Source organism: Colossoma macropomum, unplaced genomic scaffold (genome assembly GCF_904425465.1).
Source record: "Colossoma macropomum unplaced genomic scaffold, Colossoma_macropomum, whole genome shotgun sequence".
NCBI lineage: Eukaryota > Metazoa > Chordata > Actinopteri > Characiformes > Serrasalmidae > Colossoma > Colossoma macropomum.
Genome location: NW_023494788.1, coordinates 24,868,794 through 24,891,486, shown reverse-complemented (window position 1 = coordinate 24,891,486; position 22,693 = coordinate 24,868,794). Strand labels below are relative to the sequence as shown.

Sequence of the window (22,693 nt, the reverse complement as noted above, 5' to 3'; positions counted from 1 at the left end):
TGTAATGCAATCAATTACACAGACGTCAAGGGATGTGGCGTGTTTTTTTGGTTCAGGTTGCTTCATCCTAACGGGAGTTACAACAGAATATTCAGGGCCTCTTTCAAGTGAATCTCCCTGTACTTTTCCACAAAAGTAGAATAGTTTCTTGTAATGTGTCTCTGCATTCTTCTCGTTCGACAGCTTCTTGTTCGAATTCTCCAATTCCACCTTAAAATGGTGCCTGAAGTGCCCGAATGTAACTGCTGCATCATTTAAGGTGAATTAGCAGTTCTACATTAACTCCAGCGTTTAAGACCATTTATTGTTAAACTGTGTTGAACGATCAGCAGAGCTTTATTTTACTGCAAAGGAGGATTCTTTTATTTTTACCTAAACAGCTAATCCTGTGGAGCCATAAACAGGACAGTAAAAGGCCCGCATGTGGCTCCGGAGCCTCATGTTGCCGACCCCTGACATGGGCTATAGGAAAAGACATTGTGCAGCAGTTCGCCAAATACACATGCACAGAATGTATAATAAAAATAGAAGGTATAAGAAGTACCTGAGAGGTCCGTTACTCATTCCCATCTTTAGCAGATTTACTGTTTAGCTGCAGCTTCTACATTGTTTTGGCTGATGCATCAAAGCCAAGTATGGTAGTCATATTTATTTCCCTTGCATGATAGATTTAGTGCAGCCTCCTGCTGTAGTTACATTTATGAGGAGTACGTGGGGAGATGGGCCGATGTTTCTGGTTTTGGTTTTTTTTAATGGTCTATATTCTGAGTGTCTGTGTTTCTTGTGGTGACTTTAAGATGAGACCGCAAGCCGCAGCGTCGCTCACACACACCCTCACATCACGTCACACATGCTGTTATTTTAAAGAGTTCTGTGACTTACAGATGCTTTGGGGAAGCCACTGTGGTCTGAATGCTGGATGATGACGGCTTTGAAGTATCCCCCCCACCCCTCACCCCCCAACCCCCCCCACACCCCGGGCTAATAACAGACGTGATTCCAGCAGGACGTTTTGATGAGGCCTTTTCCATGTGTTGCAGTGTAGCAGTATAGGGTGTGATGTAGCGTTCATTGTGCTTTGCCTTAGGTTTCCCTCTGGTGTCCATAAGTGGGTAATTCTCTGAGCATGCAGTTCTCTTCATAATTATTGGCACCCTTGGTGAAAATGGCCAAAAACAAGACTATTAAAAAAGTCTGTTGTTCCTCAGCTTGACCTTCCATTAAAAATACAAGACATCAATTTGTCTTGCCAAGATATTGCGTCTTAAATTCAGGTCATATGTGTAATTTCTCGTGGGGTGAGATAAGAATACTGTAAGAATGTTATGATGACTTTAAAATCTACAAATGATACAAAATGATTTGTTCCCACAATAATCTCAATGAGAAATAATAGATGTGTTGCCAACATTTTCTTTGTAATGTAACCTTTCATACTGATGTGTAATTATTCATTCTCTTACTAGCCTCATCCAGCCTTATAAGAGAACACTCAGTGCAGTTACCTTGGCCAAGGGGTGGCGCTCAAAGTGCTAAGTACTCTTTTTCTTTGAATAATTTGAGGTTGGATTCCTCTCAAAGCTAACAAACTCAGTTAAACTCGGCCTTTTTTTAATATCTCCTTTATAGTTTCAGATATCTCAGGCAGCTTTAATATAAGTGATGTCTCTTGAAGTCAACCTGAAATCAAAATGGACTTTTTTTTTTTTTACTGTGTTTTGTTCATGTTTCTGGTCCTATTAATATATATTTAATCATATATTAAATATGATTCATCATAACTACCATTTAAAAGACAAAATTCGATAACACTTTATAGTAACAGGGCCTAATAAATAGCATCTTCTTTGTTGGCTAATAGTTTGTTAATGACTATTCATAACTTTTTATATTAGTTACATATGCATTCATAAATGGCACCATTTGAATAATAACTATTTACTTAAACATAGAAGCATTATTCTGAATTGTAGATACCTAATTATTATTTACAGTTTGATTATTATTTAGTTCTTTGATGCTCAGAACTCAAATAATGTAACTTGAAATATTAAGGATTTACTTAGTGGCATGAAAACTGTAAGCATAATCATTATGAATAACAACACAGCAATTTGTCAACGTCTGTTTAAAATGTTTATGTAGTTATTTAATATCTTGCTACTTTCTGATGAATAAACCTTCCCTTGATGCTAAGATAACCCCTTATTACATACTAATGCTTATTATTCAGTATCTGCAGGGACTTCAATGCGAATGGGTTGAGCTGTTTGGGCCTGTACTTTTTAAAAAACAGCAATAATGATTAAATAGACCCCAATTAAAAGGTTTGATTTTATAATGTATTAAAATGATGACAATTAAATATAATACACTTATAAAAATAATTTATAGCACTTTAAATATTTTTTGTCACTATAAAATTTAGAATTAAAGCTGTAGTCCTGTTTACACAGCCTTCGGACTAGGTTGCAATTTCTAGGGGCCAGTTTGTATAACATGTTACCCAAAATTCTTGCTTTCCTGTATTGTTCCATCTAAATTTAAGGACTTTTGCCCACCTCTGAAACATCTTCTGAGTTTTGGTTACATCACTGAGCACTAGCGGGTGGGGGAAGAAGTAATATTAAAAATAAATAAAGAACATAATTCATCTCCCTTCCTGCCACCCCCACCTCTCTGCCTCAGTGACCCTCCCTGATACTGTGTTTCACTTGGAAATCTGAAATCTAAATTTTCAGACAATTTTCAGATTGTTTCACAATGTTGGGGTGCTGCATGCAAATGCTTTTTCTTTTGTAAAATCTGCAGAAGTTAAATCAGGGGTGGGGAACTCCTGCCCCGTTTGGTGATTTCTCCCTCTTAAGCACACCTGATGTCATTCATAGGTTTAGTAGGTGTGCTGGAGCAGGAAAATCACCAAACGCTGGACTCTGTCTCTCAGTTTCCCACCCTTGTTATAAACAAAGACTTGTTGACGTATCAGCAAGTAACAGGGGTGTAACAATGCTTTCAACATCGTGATCTCGAAAAAACGACAGTGTACATGGTGGAGAATGGACGTTCTGTTAATTGTGAAATCTAATGCAGTTACATTGTTTGAACACCAAAGTTTGGAGACAGTCAGCACCCACCAACAAGACACTCCAGGGTGTTCATTATTACAGTCATCAGTTTCCTTCATTCAGATTTTCTTCTAACAGTTGTGAGAATGTAGAATCGTCAAGCTAGTGCTGTAAACCGAGTCGCAGGCTGAGTGCTGGGCGTATCGTTACACCAAAGGAATCGGATTATTTGATAAACCGAATCATTTTGAATACTGCAGTGTGTTAACTTGAGTTGAGTGATGTCATGATAAACCGCTGTGTGTGTCCTTTTTTTTTCTCCCCATGTCTGGCCTGTTGTAGATTCAGCCACAGAGCTAGTGTATCTGAGTAAGTTCCTCTAATAACCTGTCACTTCTTACACCGTCACAGCCCTATTCTTGTATGTGTCTGTGTGCATTTGCTTATATTAAGCTTTTTTGCATGTGCTCAGCTTGGCTCACTAAAAGCAGCACAAAAGCATGTTCCTAACCACACGGGCACGCGACTGTACTGCGCAGGACACGGAGTGATTCAGTGAAGCTTGTTGCTGCACACTGCACTCATTTGTTTATGCAGGTCTGACTGATGTGTCTGCTATTAAACTTGCTAACGCCGAGATGATACAACATGAATGAAATTTTGGATGGAGGTTTCACAGCACTGAGCTGCCCCCCAAGGGCCACGGAAATATGTATTATCTGTACTGAACATGTTCATGTTAAATAGCCTGTTCCAAAATACACTGTTAGAAAAAAAGGTTCTGTTCAGGTACATTTTTCGTTCATCGAGGTACAAACAGTGTAAATGTTCCCTCAAAGCTACAACAGTGGTTTTGAGGTCTGATTGAGAACCTTAAATAAGTTTCTCCAGGTGAAAAGTTCGTATTTTGTATCTTTTCATAACCAAATGTTTTAAAACAGAACAGTAAAATAAAGTCCTGGAGACGAGACGGGGTGTGTGGAGTCAGTACAGCTTAGAACATATCATTTCAGTGGATTATGGTACAGTTATGTTCCCTGACTAAAGGTACTGGGATGTTCCCTTGAGGGAACCACCACAGTGACAGGAGGGGAACTGCCCCAGTGACAGTTTAGTACCTTTATTTCTAGGAGTGTGTATATACATATTTTTAAAAAGCTGTTATTTAGTGATCCTTTTTAGTAGTGTTTTTTAATGCAGCCTGACCCCAGTGTTGTGGTAAATACTCAAAATTAGTATTTACTTCTCTCAGATTGTAATTGAATTACATTACTTATTACTTTCTGGAATGTCACTGTTCATCACTTCTATGTTTATGTATACCAAATTATCTCTCCTTTGCCAAAAATCTTGTTTTGAGCATATTTCTTAAATCAAGCAAAATCTACCAAGATAGTGAGACAGTTTCATTTAATAAAATTACTGTTTCTAATTTCTAATAAAATTCTTAAATTTTATTAGAATATTAAAATATTAAAATTTCTTTAAAAAAAATCTAATTTCTTATAAAATCAGTTTCTAGAAATTAGTTAACTAATCTTGTAATATTATTACAGCAATCTTAAAATGAGAAATATTAGATATATTGGCTAGATTTAACATGACTTCACTGCTAAGATATTTTTTGTAGTATAGACAGTTTAGTGTCACTAATTTAAAAATGTGCATTCAGGGGGCCACATTCGTATCTTTTGCCTTGGACCCCAGAATTACTAAATCCACCCCCTGATCTGGGGGTCCCAACTTTTTGCAATTCATGGACTCCAAGTTTTCCTGGCCTGCAAGACGATTTCATTTTAAATGCAAACTTAACACGATAGTGAATGTAGCCTATCGAATATTGCTTAACACACAACATAAAGTCAAAAGAATTTACTTTGTAATCATCTGATGGACGAATTCCATATGAACATTTTTACATTAACTGAAAATACGCACTGAAAATATTTACCAAGCTAGCTAGATAAACACTGTAATAATGTCAGTTACGTTGGTCATCCATTTTGCCAGACCAATCAGTGAGCTCCAGTGAATGTGGTTACCTCCTTATAAGCTGTGATGGCTTAAATTTTTAGTGGGTTTTTTATTCAGTTCCTCGCTCAATGTAGTCATCGCTAATTGTGAGGGTTTTCTCCTGTATCTGACCACAGAGGGGTCCGGCACCGCCAGGATTCAAACTCATACTCCTGTGATGATTAAGCAGTTGTGCCATGTCAGTTTTAATTGTTTAGTGTTTGGCATTCTGTTATACTGTACTACTGTATGTCATGTCAGTATATCTAACAGTCTATAAGTCTGTCTGTAGGTGTGATGATTTAGACATGCAGTTTACACCCTGATAACTGGCGTTATTTAGCAAAACTAAAGCAAAGTTTAGACGCCGTACATGTCTTGGCTGATCGACCATATTTGGATTAAGGAGGAAAAATGTGTAAATTAGATTTTTCACTGAGCTGTTTTTCTTTAACCAGTTTGTCAAGATGCACAAATCACATAGGAACTGTTCTTGTGTCTCCATGTCTTTTAGAATTTAGGTTTGTCCTGAACTTTTACTGTGTTCTCTCAAACAATGAGACATTGCACAGAAAATTGGGACATCTGTTCAGACTGAAAAACTTGAAACTGTTCTTAGCCTCAAGACAAACCATAAAACCAAGCTGGGTTGGTCTGTTTGCTGAACTTCACAGTTACAGACAATAAGATCTGGTACTTTTCTTTGAAGGCCTGTCAACACCAGTTAAACACTGTACTGAGTTCATAAAACAACCACAAATGTCTGCCATCTGGTTTTGTTTTACAGTACTGATGCAGATGATCACTTATTGGACTTTGAAGCACATGCATTATGATAAAACTATGTTACTGTCTAAAGGCTACTTCACCTGGAACACAACAATTTTTTTTTTTCACAACTTTTGCCCTGAACCATGCCTCCAGCACAATGGCTTAGAGTGCCACTGACCGCCACCATCATGTTGTTATTATTGCAAAATACAGGGTGATTCAAAACGATTCATCTGATTAGCAAAAATGATTTCACTTGTAAATCATTACAGAACAATGCAGTAAACTGTAAATGGTTTAAATGAGCATAAAGTTTATGATGTAATTGTACAAGGTCTCAATATGAACCTCCTCCAGCTGTACAGACAACATCAACGCCACAGCCAAATTCATCCCATACTCGATTGAGCATGTCGGGTGTCGCTGCACTCACGGCTCTTTCAGTGCGATTTCAGAGATCATCCAGTGTTGTGGAACCAACGACGAACACTCTGAGCTGTTGGAGATTCACTGCCGACCAAAATCATGTTACACAGTTATGACGGATTCACTCTTATTGAAGTGGAGAACGCAGAACGCTTTCTGCTCAGGGGTCTCATCTCCTCTCAGACTGAAGGGAGCCAGTCAGAAACTCTAAACTCTGCCTCCTCTTTCAATTGGATTGTGATTGGTTCCTCAGCGCCTCACGGTTGTAAAAAATATGGCGCTTTGAGAATGAATCTTTTTGAATCACCCTGTATAAACCGCAAACAAGACCACAAAAAAGAGTATTATACCAATCATACCCATCATTTAACGTGCTGAAAAAGTCCTGGAGTTTCAGTTCAAAAGCCTTATCACATGATTCCATTCACCGATAAAGATAAACATATGCAAATCATCTGATTGCCTCAGCTTACATTGCTGGCCTAGTTACATCCTAATGTTTATTTCACCTAATTTTCTTTTTACATTAGACCAGAAACTGCCTAGGGACCTGGCCTTTTACAATCTATTATAAAAAAAAAACAAATATGCTAAAATATGCTGCTGCCAGTCACTCTGTAAAGCCTGAAATAAATATTTAAAAGTCAGAGTGTTGGGTTTTTTGGCCCCTGTCAAATATATTAACATCACGCACACAAGATCAAACATCCGGCTCAACATTTTAGGTCTCGAAAGCAAAAAAATTCAGCATTATACTGATGAAGATATGATAACAGTAGACAGTTCACTAACATCCTCAGAGGACAGGTCCTTCACCACGTTTTGACCGAGCTCTCTTTTAATACTTTTTCAGCGCACTCACAATCATAGATTCATCCACTCATTGGGGTCTGGGGCACAGCCTACGTTATGAAATGTTCTTCCACATGTTACACACTTTTACACATTACACATTTCCACCAGAGAGGTCTCCAAATCCCCATATCTTATATAGAGGAGCTTTGAAAGGTAATTTTCTAAACATTGCTGTTTAATTACATGACATGCAACTGGTGCATGATTCACGTGGATGAAAAATAAAAAAAAGAGAACTTCAAGCCCTTTATGATTGAGTAGCTAAAAGATATCTGTAGAATGTCCATTTTGCTTCACGATGATCTTTCCAGTGTGCTGTATCCTGTGTGGTACACCATAAACCTTGAGCAGGATTCACACGGCTTTGATTTTGAACCAGGCTTTCTCTACACCCTCACTAACTCGTCTCTGAATCCAGTTTGTTTTGGTCTTGAGAAGGTCTGGCTGCAGACCTGCACTCTCAGCCTGACATGCACCGCCAGCCTATTGATGACGTCATTGCTGCTCTGCCACGACAGTGTTTTTGTCGGTTTTATGAGGAAAAACAGCGAATCACGTACTGTTTGGCAAGAAGAGCTACACTGAACATATACTAACATTGTCGTACTGATAATAAGGTAATCAAATATAAAAAACTTTCAAAATAAAACCACAATGATCAGACATGAATGTGGGGTTCATTCGCAGAAAAAATCAGACCACCGCTGAAACTCACGAAAGCCATGCTGAAGATGTTTAGAACCGTTAGGAATAAAACTTGATGGTTTTGCTTCCTAAAGGGAATGGGCTTGAGACCATTAGGAAACGATCAAATCTATCTGGAATCAGTCCTAAAACAACTGATTAAATGATTGGACTCTTTTACACTGATATCAACCCATCAGGAAAACACAGAATACCATTAACGACTACTGGACACCACCAGGAACCAACAGACACTTTTAATGGGTTCTATGATTTTTTTTCAACAGGGAGATACATTATATGTAACTCTCTAGCTGTGTTATGGACGAAAAATGGATTAAGTGATGATATCGCTAAGCCAAAGCAGCCAAGTGTTACCGCGCTGTTGGGTCGCTCCTGCCATTATGGCAGAGAGTGCATGTGCACGTGACGTCACTGGGGCTGAGAGTGCATCTGTCTGAGAGTGCATGTCTGCAGCCAGACTCTGTTGTTGGTCTTGGGTATTAATTAAACTTGGGCTTGAGAGTTTATACCTTCAGAGCTGTTGAGCGGTAACAAAGGGTGATGGTGGCTTAAACAGCATATGATATTTTGTCAGTAACGATTTTAATCTTTATGTACGCGTATTATATGTATTATACCTGGAAACCAGCTTGCGACTTTGATACAAGACTTACTGCTGCTGCATTTCAATGTACCTCTTCGTGGTTATTTCTCTTGCGCTGCTCAAGCTGCATGGCCTAAATGAAAGGCATGGCTAATTCTTTATACACAACACTCATCCATGCTTTTCTGAAGTTCCAGTCAGTCTGTTCCTTCTCAAACGTGCTCAGAATGGAACGTATCTGTCTGAATGCAGTGATTCAAGTGAATCGTGTGCTCACCCTCTTTGTCTTCGTTTTAGGAGTATGAGTATGATTGACATGAGGAGTGAAGAAGACCCCATGCTTCCACCCCACAGTCAGGCCCGTCATGAGCTGATACATGGCCAGTATACCCGGATGAAGGAAGAGGAGAGCCACTGGCAGGATGTGAGTGACCATATTAGGAATACCAGTTTTGCTAATCAAATATCTGCGTTTTTAAACAAATTGTAATTCCAGCAAGAATATGCTTTTTTTTTATGAATAAAAAACAAAATAAAGGAAGATGCAACGCTGAAGAAGAGAAGCAGGTGTAAACAATCTTTATTTACAAACTGGGTAACTTCAAAGATCATAAGCCAAAGACAGTCCCGGTAAAAAAAAGAGAAAAAATCTCAAGTTCTGTACGACAAAATCCAAGATATCATCCAAAACTCAAAAACCGAGAAATATAGGCAAGTGTCAAAATCCAGCGGCTCATAAGAAAAAATAAGGCTCAGAATTGACAGAGAAACTCTCTAAAAAGACTTTGCAAATAACATGGGAATTCACAGGCTATAAATAGGGAAATAGATGACTAAAAACAGTCAGGTATGTAGTGATCAGACTAAAGCTGAAGTGAGAGCGACCTCTGCAGGCAGGGAGGTGGATCCCTGGGCGAGGATGTAAGAGAAGACAAGTTGTTTAGCATTTGTTTATAGCGTTCTTAAAAGGGAATTATCAAAATGTGTCTAGATTTCAGGTGTTAAGATATAAACAGAGTCATGCAGAGTGGTTTGATGTGAAATGGTTCATTGTAGAAAATGATGGTGATGCTGCTAAAATAGTGATAAATCCTAAAAAAGACTATTTTGGCAGGACAGTATTGTTTTACAACACCCCGAATGCAGCTCTCCATCATGAATACACAAAAAAAACCCGAAACCTTCTCAAAACGATTGTTTTAGATATCAGCAGCGGATTTGCAACCATTTCATTTAATAACTTTCTATAAAGGAGGCATTTAGAGCTTCAGACATCTGGTTCCTATGACCACCAGCAAGATTCTCTAGAACAAAGCATTTCACATCAAACCACTCTGAATGACTTTGTTCATATCTTAACCATCAATGGAATTCCTGATCACGCAGTTGATTTAGAGATTTATTTTTGTTTTAGGTGTATGATTTCACGCAATACCGAATGATAATTTCTTGGCTTTGCACTACTTTGTCTTTACTGCACAAATTTATCCTCTTTGATTTTGAAATATTTCTGTTTATAGCTCAGATGTCACTATTTTGTTTAACGTTAGACACAGTACCAGCTATTAATGTCTCAACGTCACACTTAGAGAATGACCAGTCAGTCATTCAGAATGGGTTGATGGAAAATGCTCCCTTCCAGAGAAGCTGACACAGTGGTGGTGATGGGAACCAGACATCTGAAGAATTTAATGCTTCTAAAAGCTACATCACAAAGTTATTACACTAAAATGTTATGAATGGGAGGGCACTGGTTTGAAGAACACTGCTGTAGTCCATATGAGCCCTAGTGCTATGGCGGGATCCTTCAGCATGCTGGGCTCAGTGCTGCACCTGACCAGGATGAGTATGTAAAAACACCATGTTTGAACAGAATTTTCCAAAGCTTGAAGTCGGAGATGATGCACAATAGTCTTATTAGAGGGAAGACAGCAAAATGTTCAGTGTCTTTGATTCATGAGAGCAATAACTTGGCATGATTACTGTACACAGTACATATGGTAGTGAATGCTAGGTGCTGTATGTAAAATATATGCCGGTATATTTGTGGTCTGTTTCTATTTTCAGGATCTGGCACGGTGGAAGAGTCGCAGGAGGAGTGTGTCTCAGGACCTGATAAAGAAAGAGGAGGAGAGGAAGATGATGGAGCGACTGCTGAACAAAGACGAAGGCTCACAGAGGCGGAAGAGTATAAAGACCTACAGGGAGATTGTGGAGGACAAGTATGTCTGTCGGTCCACATTTTCTGACCTTTCTTTAGCTTCAAGTTTTTAGCTTATTACTGACCTTTACCCTTCATCACTGCAGAATAGAGGATGATGTCAGTGGATGATGAAGTTTTTTACAAAGTACTGGAGCTTAATTTTAGCAGTCACAGATTAGGCCAAAGACTTTTGCGGATACGCAGATGAGCCAAAACATTTTGACCTCTCACAGATGAGGCGAATAACATTGAGTAGTTCATAACAGCGGCTCATGTCGAGGTCTGAGATAGACGTTTAGCGAACAGTCGGTTTTCGTAGTCGACGTGTTGGATGTGGGAGAAATGGGCCGGCGTGAAGAGCTGAGCGACTTTGTCAAGTGCCAAGATGTTATGGTCAGATGAGTGAGTTTGGAGCATCTCTGAAACAGCAAGGCTTGTGAGGCCTCCCAGTCAGCAGTGGTGAGTACCTACCAATGGTGGTCCGAGGAAGGATAATCAACGAACCGGCAACAGGGTGTTGGGCTCATCAATGTGCGAGGACAATGAACACTATCCCATCTGGTCTGAACCAAGAGGAGAGCCACAATAGCACAAGTCACAATTTTTTTTAATGATAATTACTGGAGGAATTGCACCCTGCTGTATACGGGGTTGCAGACCTGTCGAAGTGCCCATGTTAACCCACGGTCCATTGTTGAAAACGCCTTTTAATGTGCATGTAAGCATCAGAACTGGACCACTGAGCAATACTGCTGCCTTCAAGTCCTCCTCGGAAGCTCCTACTTACGACTTCGGAGGTCATAAGTACGACTTGATCTGTGTTAAAGTGGCTTTGGTTGGAAATAAGTGGAAATAATGTTTTTGGCTTACTTTTATGTTTCTGTTATTAAAGAGAGTCTGTGTGTATATACATTATATCTGTATTTCCATGTGTGGATGGTTTCAGCCTGCAGTGTTAATGTTGTGGCTGATGAATAACTGAAATATGGCCAGTTTATCAGTGGCTACACATTCTTCTGGAATGATTTGAGGAACATGAGGAAGGGTTCAAGGTGTTGCACTGGCCTCCAGAGTCCCCAGATCTCAATCTGATCGAGCATCTGTGGGATGTGCTAGAACAAGAAGTTTGATCAGAACGGCTCCACTTTGCAACCCTCTAGACTTAAAGGATGTGCTGACATGTTGATCCCAGATACCACGGGGCGCCTTCATATGTCATTTTTCAGTGGGTCGGAGCTGTTTTGGTAGCATGTGGAGGACCAACACCACAATTGGCATAATAGGTCATAATGTTTTGGCTGACCAGTGTATCTGTAAGCATTAATTGCATTGTATAAATCTTTACACTGGGTGTAATATACAGATAAATAAAGAGACCAAAAAAGGTGAAGATAGATGTGTAACTAGCTAACCTTTCTGTCTCTCTGTTTCTCTCTGTAAGGGAGCGGCGAGAGCGGGAGCTTCATGAGGCCTACCTGAAGGCTAAAACTCCGGAGGAGGCGGCTGCGGTGCTGGAGCGTTACGCCCAGCGCTTCACCATCAGCGAGGCTATAATGGAACGCCTTAAACTGCCCAAGCTGTTGGAGCGCAGTGTATCTGCTGACCCCACACGCCTTTCCTCCTCCCCCACCACTCCTGACCCCTTCGACTCCTCGTCCAGCCCTCTGCAGTACCTGCGCCAGCAGTCCCTGCCTGCACCCAAATTCACCGCCACTGTTGAGGCCCGAGTAACAGGATACGGAGCAGGTCATTGGGACACAAGCAGAAGTTCACGAGCCTCCCGTTTGGAGCGGAGCGCACCTTTACTCGCCCCTAAACCATTCGGCCATGGCAGAGCGGCCAGTGCTGAGGCGAGATCGTCCAAGGTACAAAGTTCCTGTTTAAATAGAGATGAAATTATCACAAATACGTTGCAGACCATAAGTCTGTTTTCAAGAGATAAAAGTAATAATGTGCAAAATTCAAAAAGGTTAGCCCGCTTTTTAACTACTTCCAGGTAGTTATTTGTTTGTAAACATTTATTTGTTTTGCTACTGGTGATTCTCCTGCCGGCCTTCATCCCAATAACCGCTGGGATAGGCTCCGGCACCTCCGACACCCAGGAGGATAAGCCGCTTAGACGAGTTTTCATTAAAAAAAAATGCATAGAGAAAATGTGATTTGTTGCTGCCCAGAAGCTTGTTTACATCAACTTTTAGTGATAAAAATGCATTACATAATGCTGTAAATTGTATTTGATGTTTCCATCTCTAATTTAATGTATAACCTCAATTTAAAAAAAGTAGGTAAAATGCAAATAAAAGCAGAGATTTTACAGGTATTTAATTGAAAACAGCACATAGAGATATTTAATATTTTACCTTATCAACATTATTGATTTTTTTAAATATATGCTGATTCCAAATTAGGTGCTTGCAACACATTCCAAAAAAAGTTGGGACAGGGCAGAGTAAGACCTGGAAGTTTGTGGAATGATCAAAAACACCTGTTCTGGAACTTTACACCTTTCCACAAGTAAACAGGTGAATAGATAACAGATAATACAGTCACGATTGGGCATAAAAGGAGCATTCACGAAAAGCTCAGTTGCCACATTGCAAAAAGTTGTGTGAATGAAAAGTCCAACGGTTTAAGAACATTATTTCTCAGCAAAAATGTTGAATGCCTGTGACCCTCGATCCCTCAGATGGCTTTACATTAAAAACCGCCATGCTTCTGTACTGAATATAACCACATAGGCTATGGAATACCTGGGAAATCCTATGTCTGTTAACACAGTTTGTCTCTACCTCTACAAATGCAAGACTCTACCACATTAAGAAACGCCGCTGACTTCTCTGGGCTAAAGCTCATCTGAGATTGACTGAGGCAAAGTGGAAGCGTGTTCTGTGGTCTGATGAGTCCACTTTTCTGATTGTTTTTGGAAATAATGAATGTATCGTTGTTCAAGCCAAAGAGAAAAAGGACCAACAAACACCAAAACAAGGTTCAGACGCCAGAGTCCAAAGTAGGTTTTTGCAACAATTCATGCATCATCAAACATTTTTTTCTGCTAAAGCTGAAAAGGAAAACAAAGGTTTGTCAACATTCATAAAATATTATGAACTATTTATATTAAAGACTATTTTTTAATGTGCCTCTGTTTGCTGCTAAATTAACCTTCGTACTAACCATTTGTTAGCCTTCTAGCACCAGTGCATCAGTTCGTGTATTAACTTATGAGTAAAAATAGCAATAAGTTAATGTCAGCCAACTGAACTAAATATCTGAATAGATCCAAAATGTCACTTATGGAATATTCAAATATACATGAAATCTCATTTACATTTATCAGTCTTAAGTACTATTCGGAAATTTCAGTATACATGGCAGAGATGGGAGGGGCTACTTGATTGACGCACTCCAGAAAAAGTAGAAAACATGTCAAAACATTTAATTTAGCCAATGTTCCATTTACTCTAACCTGTGTTGCTGAAACGAACGCAGCGTCATTAGTTTTCTAATTAGCTGTGAATTCTCAGCCAACACTCAACATCACCACATCCAATCAAACCTTTTCCTGTAGTTTGTACATTTTAATGTGTAGCCTGGGACACTTTAGGTAGGGCAGTTCATATTGGCCTGATTTTAGCCACAGAGAAGACGTGTAAACATTTCTATGGGCCCTTCAAAACTCCTTTTCCATAGAATATAGTCACGTTTTCATCTACATGTAGATTCACTTAGGATTGATATAACCTGGATCTATTTCTAAGCCTCATTTTTGAAGTACTGACTGACATGGCAGATGAGAAATGCCAGTTTTACCTACCACTGTAAAACGAATACCTTCTGAACAGCGCTTTAGGTTGGCTGTACACAGTGGAACTTTAATGCAGCTAGTAGCTTGCTGTGTGTTACATGCACCATTATTTCGTGCAACCTGCAAGTTACACAAAGCAGTTCAAAGTTGCATGCAACACATTTGATTAATCCATTAGATCAAATTTTCTCACTGTGTGTTCTTTACATATGTACAGCATTTTTATCATCTTCGTGTAATTTTTCCAGTTATCATTACCATGTTTTTTTTCCTGTAGCCACCTGTTACAGAAACGTTAGATTCAAGAAACTCATGTTTGTAGTCAGAATGAAAAACTTTCAAAAACTAGACATGATCATGTTATACATTATCTGCATTTTGATTGGCTTTGTTTCACAAAGTTGAGATGGATGCAACTGTTGCAGCTGAGTTTCAATTTATTGTCAATCGATTGCAATTTAGTTTCATATCGGTTTCGAGCAACTAAATGTTTAACTCTGTAAAGCCAGCCTTAAAATCCCAGTAGTAAAAACACCCAGTTTAATAAAGAGAGGTTGGAAAATAGTCATGTAGAAATGAGTTATAGTTGTTTCTTGTTCATAAAACACAGAAGTATTGTAAGCAGACCTCAGGGAAAAATGTAAACTGCAAGAAAAATGTAGTATATTGGCCTTTTAAATCATGATTATAGGTTGCCAGTGCATGAGTTTTAGCTGGAGGAGCCGGAATACTGTCAGAAGTGTCTTCAAACAGAAATGTGCAGGTTTATGGAGCCCCCTACTGGGTGCTATGGGTAGTGTGTGGAGTGGGAGGAAGCATGGTGAATAGGTGACAGTGTTCTGTGTTCTCTGTGAATGTGTGTGTGAGGGGGGCTTTCTCTGTGTGAAATGACTCCGCGGGTACAAAAAGTCTCAGCCGTGACGAAACACTCTCTTTACAGCCTACATACATTCACACAGGACTGTAATTCATGCAGACGTTTACTCTGTTCTGATCACTTTCAGTGGGTAACAAGCCTGGCTTTAATTTATGTGGTGAATGTTTACTTGGTTGTGGCCTTGTGAGCCTGAAGATGTTGTAATGTCAGCCTTTGTCTTTGTCTCTTTTCAGTGGGATGAAATGGAGCGAGTGAACGGCGAAACGGACGACGACCGCAGTGCCAGAGAGGAGCGAGAACGGGAGGCAGAGAGAGAAAGAGAAACAGAAGAAGACTCCTCTCCTATGCTGTTCTACCCATCTCCTTCCCAGAACACAGACTCAGACAGCACAGAACAGCCCACCTCAGAATCTCAGTCTTCAGACAAACACACAGCCTCACACGCACTGACACACACTCCTGAGCCAGAGTGTGTGGACAGAGTGGACTCGGAGGCAGCGGGACAGTGTGGCATGGCGCCAGAAGCACAGAGCCAGGAGGAAGAGGAAACACAGAAAGAACAGACGCCCAGCCGACCCACCTCCTTCCCCACGGTCTGCACACACACACATGCTCACATACATGCATACATAAGCGCATTGAGACATTTTATAGGACATGAGATCATATGGGAGCCCTTAAAGTACGGACCCCCAGTCAAATTACGTGTTTTGTTGATTTTCTTAAATAAGTTAACACATCCTCTACAGGGAACATCCTGTGATATATATTATAAAATATAATGTGCCATAGCTTTTGTACAGGCTGTGTTTTGTGTTTTTCTCCAGTGGGTTCAATTTAGCAAGTAAACAGTAATTGTGCCCTAACTTCTGCATACAACTGTATAAATTATTGTAGTAATAATACTATGATCCATGTTCCATATGTATAATTGCCATATGTATAATTGAGATATATAATTTTTCAGTTTTTGACATCTGAAAATACCTGTTGCCCTTTATGTTGTATGTAAATTTCATGAAGAATGGACCAAAAGAAACGGCCAAAAATGACTTGGAAAGACGTCTGGTTCCATTGACTTACATTAAAAGTATAGAAGGTTTTTCACGTCTCCTGTAAAGTTACCATTTTGGAGAGTTTTTTTTTTCAGCGATATATATCGTCACTATTCAAAGACATGTATCTCTATTGTGATTTTTATTGCGATTTTCACTTTTCTATATAATTTGAGGGCGGCATGGTGGCGCAGTGGGTAGCGCTGTCGCCTCACAGCAAGAATAGCCTGGGTTCGGTTCCCGGCCGGGTGGCCAGGGTCATTTCTGTGTGGAGTTTGCCTGTTGTCTGTGTGGGTTTCCTCCAGGTACTCCGGTTTCCTTCCACAGTCCAAAAACATGCAGTCAGGCTGATTGGACATGCTAAATTGCCCCTAGGTGTGAGTGTGTGTGTGTGTGTGACTGTGTATGTCTGTCTGTCTGCCCTGCGATGGACTGGCGACCTGTCCAGGGTGTATCCTGCCTTCCGCCCAATGACAGCTGAGATAGGCTCCAGCACCCCACCGCGACCCAGAAGGATAAGCGGTTTAGATGATGTATGTATGTATATAATTTGAATATGGCAGCCATTCTTTACATTGCATGACAATTTCATGAAGAAAGGACCAATAAAAAGGCACCAATATTGCTTAAAAAATAATCTGTATAGCGATCGGAGTCCCAAAGTCTGAAATCACATTGAAAATCTGTTGTGTGGTTTTTTATTTTTTTTATTTATTTATTTATTTATTTTTTAGAATCTTGAAAAAAATGTAATATAAATATCTGAAATTCTGTACATCTTTAAAATGGTTACTTTACAGGAGAAGGAAAAACCATTTGTAATTTTTTGTGGAAGTTAACGCAACCAAATGTTTTTCCAAGCGATTTTGGACCACTTCTGTTGATCCATTCAGCTTGACATTTTAGCACAATGTAAAGGGCAACTGGCTTCTTCAAATTACGCAGAAAAGTAAAAGATGAGGTACAAGGTTTTGTCATGACAGGAATGATACATAAGTGTCTATATTTAAAAATAATGTCCTGTATGTAATACATATATGTAAGTGCTAAGGGTGCACTGATGATGAATTTTAATGGATGATTCTAAGTCCTGTTTCTTTACAGCAAAATTGACCAATGGCTGATTTTTATGAGCCTACCAAATCTTTCACACTACACAGGCTTAGTTTTAAAAAAAAGGAACCTGGAGCTTTTGGAAAGAATCATTTTACAAAGTCAGAATGATTTTGTTCATCCTGACATTGTAGGTTAGCTTTGTTTTTTTCTATATTTCTACAAAGTTAAGATAAAAATGTACGAAAACAAACACGTGTGCGTGCACACACACACACACACACACACACACACACACACACGCACACACACACACACACACTTGCCTTGTAATGCATTTAATGATGAAATTTTAGCTTTTATCACAGATTCCAAGCTGTGACTCATTCGAGCTTGTGTGTCATGTTGGCAGGCGCTCCAGTAGCTCTCACAGACCTCTATTAGATTGTGATCCTTTAACATTATTCATTTAAAGTACACTTTGTTGTATAATATCAATAAAAGAACTGTCTGTTTGGGCTTGTATACTTTTAGCAGCTGCCAGCTGAGGAAGAGGAGCTCCCACAGGCCAGGGCAGTGTCTCCACCCGTAAAAGAGGAGGAGCCCAGCACACAGGCGTTACCAGGTCTGTTGCCATGAATTTTCCCATCCTTCTGCTTGTAGTTCTGCTCTGGCCCTGTCCTTATTAGTGCCCTAAGCCCCACAACCCTCCTCCAGGTCAGCAGTTCATGTCATGTCAGCAACAAGCTGTTTAGGACAGACGGTAACACTTTCTATGAATGTCACATTTGTAAGCATCTATAAACACATTTATAACATGTTATAATGTATTCATAAGGCATTATAAATATGGTTATAAATATTTATAAAAAAGAATTACACTGAATTACACTTTATAGCCATGTTTATTATACAGTATGAGTTGTTAATATAATGCATTATAAATAGTGTTAATAACATGTTACAATGTCAGTGCCAAAGAAGTCCCAGCTTGGAGAACGTAAAGACAAATACCAAGCTAACGGTGGTGAACATTACCTTTCCCACATTGGGTAAAACACTGATGGCAGCACTATTTTAAACTCTGACATTTGAAGCCTGTAATGTGCTTTACTGTGTATGTTTTAGTGTTTCAGTAAATCCTTCAGTAAATACTTCAACTTGTAGTCTCACTCTGAACACTGGAGGAGGCTTTCGTACAGTACGCTTCACTTTACTTAGAGTGGACAAATACGACTTATGAGCTCTTATAATTTGTTATGATCAGTACTTATAATGTATTATGTTAACAATTCATAATGCATAATAAACATGGCTATAATGTATAATGCATTTTTATAAATATGTATAGCTATGTTTATAATGTCTTATGAATGCATTATAACATTCATGAATGTGTTTATAGATGCTTACAAAGGTGACATTCATAGAAATTGTTACCGGACAGACTTGTGTCAAATACAAGATATGCCGTTCGTGAATTTATGTTAATAGTTAGACCTTTTTTTAGTTAGGTAATTTGTTACAGTCGGCTCCACAAGATTACGTAAGCAGAATGCAGCTCAGTGACAAGACATTAAGACATTATCGAAAATACTATCAACCAGCCATAACAAACACGTTTACTACCTGAATCTCAAAATGATCCTGATAATTAACTAAAAACTTATTTAACCCCATTAAATCCCAGGCTTATTGCATGCTAAAGCGTACTTTTAGTACAGGGGCTTCAATGCAAACTGGCTGAGCTAATCTTGTGTAATAGAACTTTGGGCACCCCAGTGAGCCCTGGCCATTTCAGAGGTTAAGGTAGTAAAATTACTGAAACATTAATGTAACAAACATGATTGTCTCTTTCCTTTATGTAGGTCAGTATTTAGTATTTGATTTAGATCAGTGTTTTGTTGCGTATCCTTTCTTTACGAAGGCAGCTTCAGGTCTTCTAAGCATGGAGTGCATGCATTTGCACAACTGATGCTCAACCAGGCTTGTTAATGTTCTCCTTGGAATGACCAGAGCGTGGCAGGTTTTGAGCACGTAGCGTCTCTTTACATGACATTTTTCTCTTTTGATTTTGGAATTTTTGGTGCATCTGTAATCTCACAGACGTTTTATTACCAAGAGACAATCTTTTTGTGTCAGATTAATTCAACCCAACATTCTTTGAGTTGTTTTCTTAGCTTTCTTTTCCAACTTTCTCTTTCAGTGTGTTATTTTTTTTACTGTCAGGTGTATTGGATGGTATGTTGGAGGTCTCTTGAATGTGTATGCATTTGGATAGTATCCCTTTTAGTGTCCCAACTTTGTTTTGTGAAGTAAAATAAAGGATTAGGTGAATGTTTTCTAGCTTGCTATTGCTCAGCTGGACTCAAAGTATTGATTGATAAGTCACAATGTAGCTGAAATGATGTTCAAACCCATATTGAGGAATTTTGAATTAGAGCTTGAGTCTGCATTCATGCAGTTTTCACCAAAAACTATATTAAAATAATAAAATAATGCATAGGGGGCTCATGAGCAAATCTTTGGACACCAAAATGAGAAATTGGTCACCCTGTGGGCTTCTGTTCCTCACAAGCATGTGCATATGTGGATATAAAAAAACTCAAACACGCCAGCTGGGATGGTGCCTTTGGATGCAGAGTGTTTATTTTCTTAATGTTTTCCTAATAGAGAGTGAGCGATCTCTAGAGGAGCTGACCAGGGACAGTACTGACTCTACTGTAATCAGCCAGAATGGCACAGTGCAGACCACACAGGAGACACAGGCTCCCTCTCACAGTGACACTGCAGCTACAGAGGTACGTTTTGGAAAACGTTCTGTTTTAAACCTTGTTATTAATGATTGGTCTCTCATCCTTGACTTAGCCACAGTATTAATGTCTTATATGGTATGCTGCAAGAAAACTTTTAAAGTGGAATTTCACCAGTTTTTCAAAATTTCTGTGGACTGAAATGGTTTATTGTGGAGAAACTTACCAACCCACCTTTCTTTGCACTCTAAAAAGTGATGTGTTAAATAACAACACAATTACTTGTGTTACCTCTTTTTATCTTTACCTTTTTACCGCATTCTGTAATAAAAGTCAGACAGAATGTGTTGTGTGTATCTGGACGCAGGAATATTTCAAAATATTTTGTATTAAAAGTAACAAAGTGTGTTGTCACCAAATGAGCACACTGATGTGTCTAGTTAGAGACACAATGTGTAGTTTTTTAACACATCTGTTACAGTGTGTGTGTACAGTGGTAGTGATAGGAACCAGAAGAGTCTGTCACGCAAACATAGCCCATTAATTTTGCATCCAAAATGAGTTTTTATATGTTTTATATGTTATGTTTTCTTCTAGGACAGCGGCCTGCATGCAGCTCTCCACCAATGTCTTTTTGAAAATAAAAAGCTTGTTGCTTTAGGCCAAAAGCTTACTCAGAACTGTTGTAAAACAATGCCTCAGACAACCAGAAGCATATTTATAACAATTTCATGTCACTTTTGTGGTGTAGCATTTGTAGACATTAAATGCTGTAGACGTCTGGTTCCGATCACCACATACTGTAAACAATTCTTGGTAAGTTTTTCTAGAAGGGACCATTTCACATATAACCACTCTGGAGAACTTTGTTTGCATTTTAACTATTTAATTAATCTGACATCTTGAAAATCATTAGAAATTCCCTTCAAAAGTCCATATTCTACATTTTACCTGACCATTTTCTAACCGCTCTTTATCCCTTAGCACTGGACAGGCTTTGTTACTGTGCCTTTAGAACTGATATGTAAATCAGCTCTGTTTTCGTCGGCTACTTTGAATTGTGCCTTTTTTAAAAAGCAGACTGGGCTGAAAAGTTCAGAACAAGCTTTTCACACTCAAATCCTGAGGGGCGTTGGAAAAAATTAACTTCCGCAGTTCCTCTTGGATGTCTAAATCCTGGTCAATGATACATTTGCTTCCTGACAGCCAGGAACAGTACAACAATGAATCATTTTTCCCGACAGCTTCCACTAAAATATCTTTGTAACAGACTTTCTCCAATAAAACACCTCTTATTATTTCAACGTGAATGGCTAAGTGCGTTTATATTTCAAAATGTGTTCATGGTTGTGATGTCATATGAATGATAAATTAAAAACAGGCTGTTTTTGTGTCTTAGTATCCATACCTGGACTGTAATTACTGGAAAGTGAGTGGCACATTTTAAAACAGTGTTTACATCGTACTGGGAATTTTCCCTGATGTGGGCCATTTAAACCACTTTGCTCAGTCTTAAATTTAGTTAAATACTTATTTTAGAACTAATGTACTATTCTGTACTGTACTGTACTGTACTGTGCATTTCTTGTATCCTAAGTTATGTGCTTCATGTTCTAGGTCAGCAAACCTCTCCTGGAATCTCCACTAAGAACTGCAAAGCAGTCTGAACCAGCCAGTGAAGACCAGTCTAAACCCCAGCCAGTCTGTGAACCTCCAGCAACAGGCAAGTTACAGTTCAGCACATCCCCTGACAGTCTTTTCACCGTGCAGACGTTTAGAGGTTGAGCAGTTGCTCACATGTGCTCTCCTCTCTCCCTGACTCTGGGTCGCTGTGTAGAGCTGAACAGTGCCCAGCTAACACCGTTGTCCAGTAACCCTAAGTTACGCTGGGACTTCTTCACCTCGTCAGGTAAACCTTGACTGATTGGCTGAGCTTTGCCCCGCCCCGTGATGTGGAGTGTTCCTCTGGTCTTCCCATTGGCTAATGTGCCACGTTTGTCACGTTGCTCTAACCCCACACTGGTTGTTTTGCACTTTTTGTCTGATGTCCACTTGTGGGTGTGTTATTAATGCAATTTACTTCCAGTATCTGTGAAACATCCTTAAAACTCTCTGAACTTAACCTGTCTGGTCGTGTTTCATGTTCCCTGCATTAACTAAGCTTCATATCATGAGTTGAAGAATTATAGTATGATTTTAACGTTCAGACATGTGGAGTTATCATTTTGCTATACTGTTTAAATGTAATCACATAGTTACACAATTAATCGATTACATAACCATATAATTATGTTTACATTCAATATTTAACATTTTACATTCTGAATTCTTGTTTGTTTCAGTAAATTAGAAATGATAAATAATTAATACAGAACAAAACCACATGTGTAGTTATTGGCACCCCTGCATTTAGTCATTTATGCAGCCTTTCTTAGCCAACATAGCAGCAGTGAGTCTTCTCCTAGAATGACTGATGAGATTGCAGAATGTAGAGCAAGGAATCTGAGGCTGCGTTCACATTACCAGGCT

General features: G+C 39.1%; 1 protein-coding gene across 4 annotated transcripts in view; it reads left to right on the top strand.

The window, feature by feature from the left end:
- limch1b (LIM and calponin homology domains 1b) overlaps window positions 1-22,693 on the top strand; it is a 106,228-nt gene that overhangs the window by 64,419 nt on the left and 19,116 nt on the right. For 2 of the 4 annotated variants that reach the window (XM_036568893.1, XM_036568894.1), the window contains 9 exons: window positions 3,408-3,434; window positions 8,719-8,845; window positions 10,489-10,643; window positions 12,066-12,489; window positions 15,537-15,896; window positions 17,946-18,036; window positions 20,085-20,212; window positions 21,782-21,887; window positions 22,002-22,073. In XM_036568893.1, coding sequence (XP_036424786.1) covers window positions 3,408-3,434; window positions 8,719-8,845; window positions 10,489-10,643; window positions 12,066-12,489; window positions 15,537-15,896; window positions 17,946-18,036; window positions 20,085-20,212; window positions 21,782-21,887; window positions 22,002-22,073 — 1,490 coding nt within the window. The remainder of the gene's footprint in view (window positions 1-3,407; window positions 3,435-8,718; window positions 8,846-10,488; window positions 10,644-12,065; window positions 12,490-15,536; window positions 15,897-17,945; window positions 18,037-20,084; window positions 20,213-21,781; window positions 21,888-22,001; window positions 22,074-22,693) is intronic. The other 2 variants (XM_036568892.1, XM_036568891.1) reach the window with 1 other exon arrangement.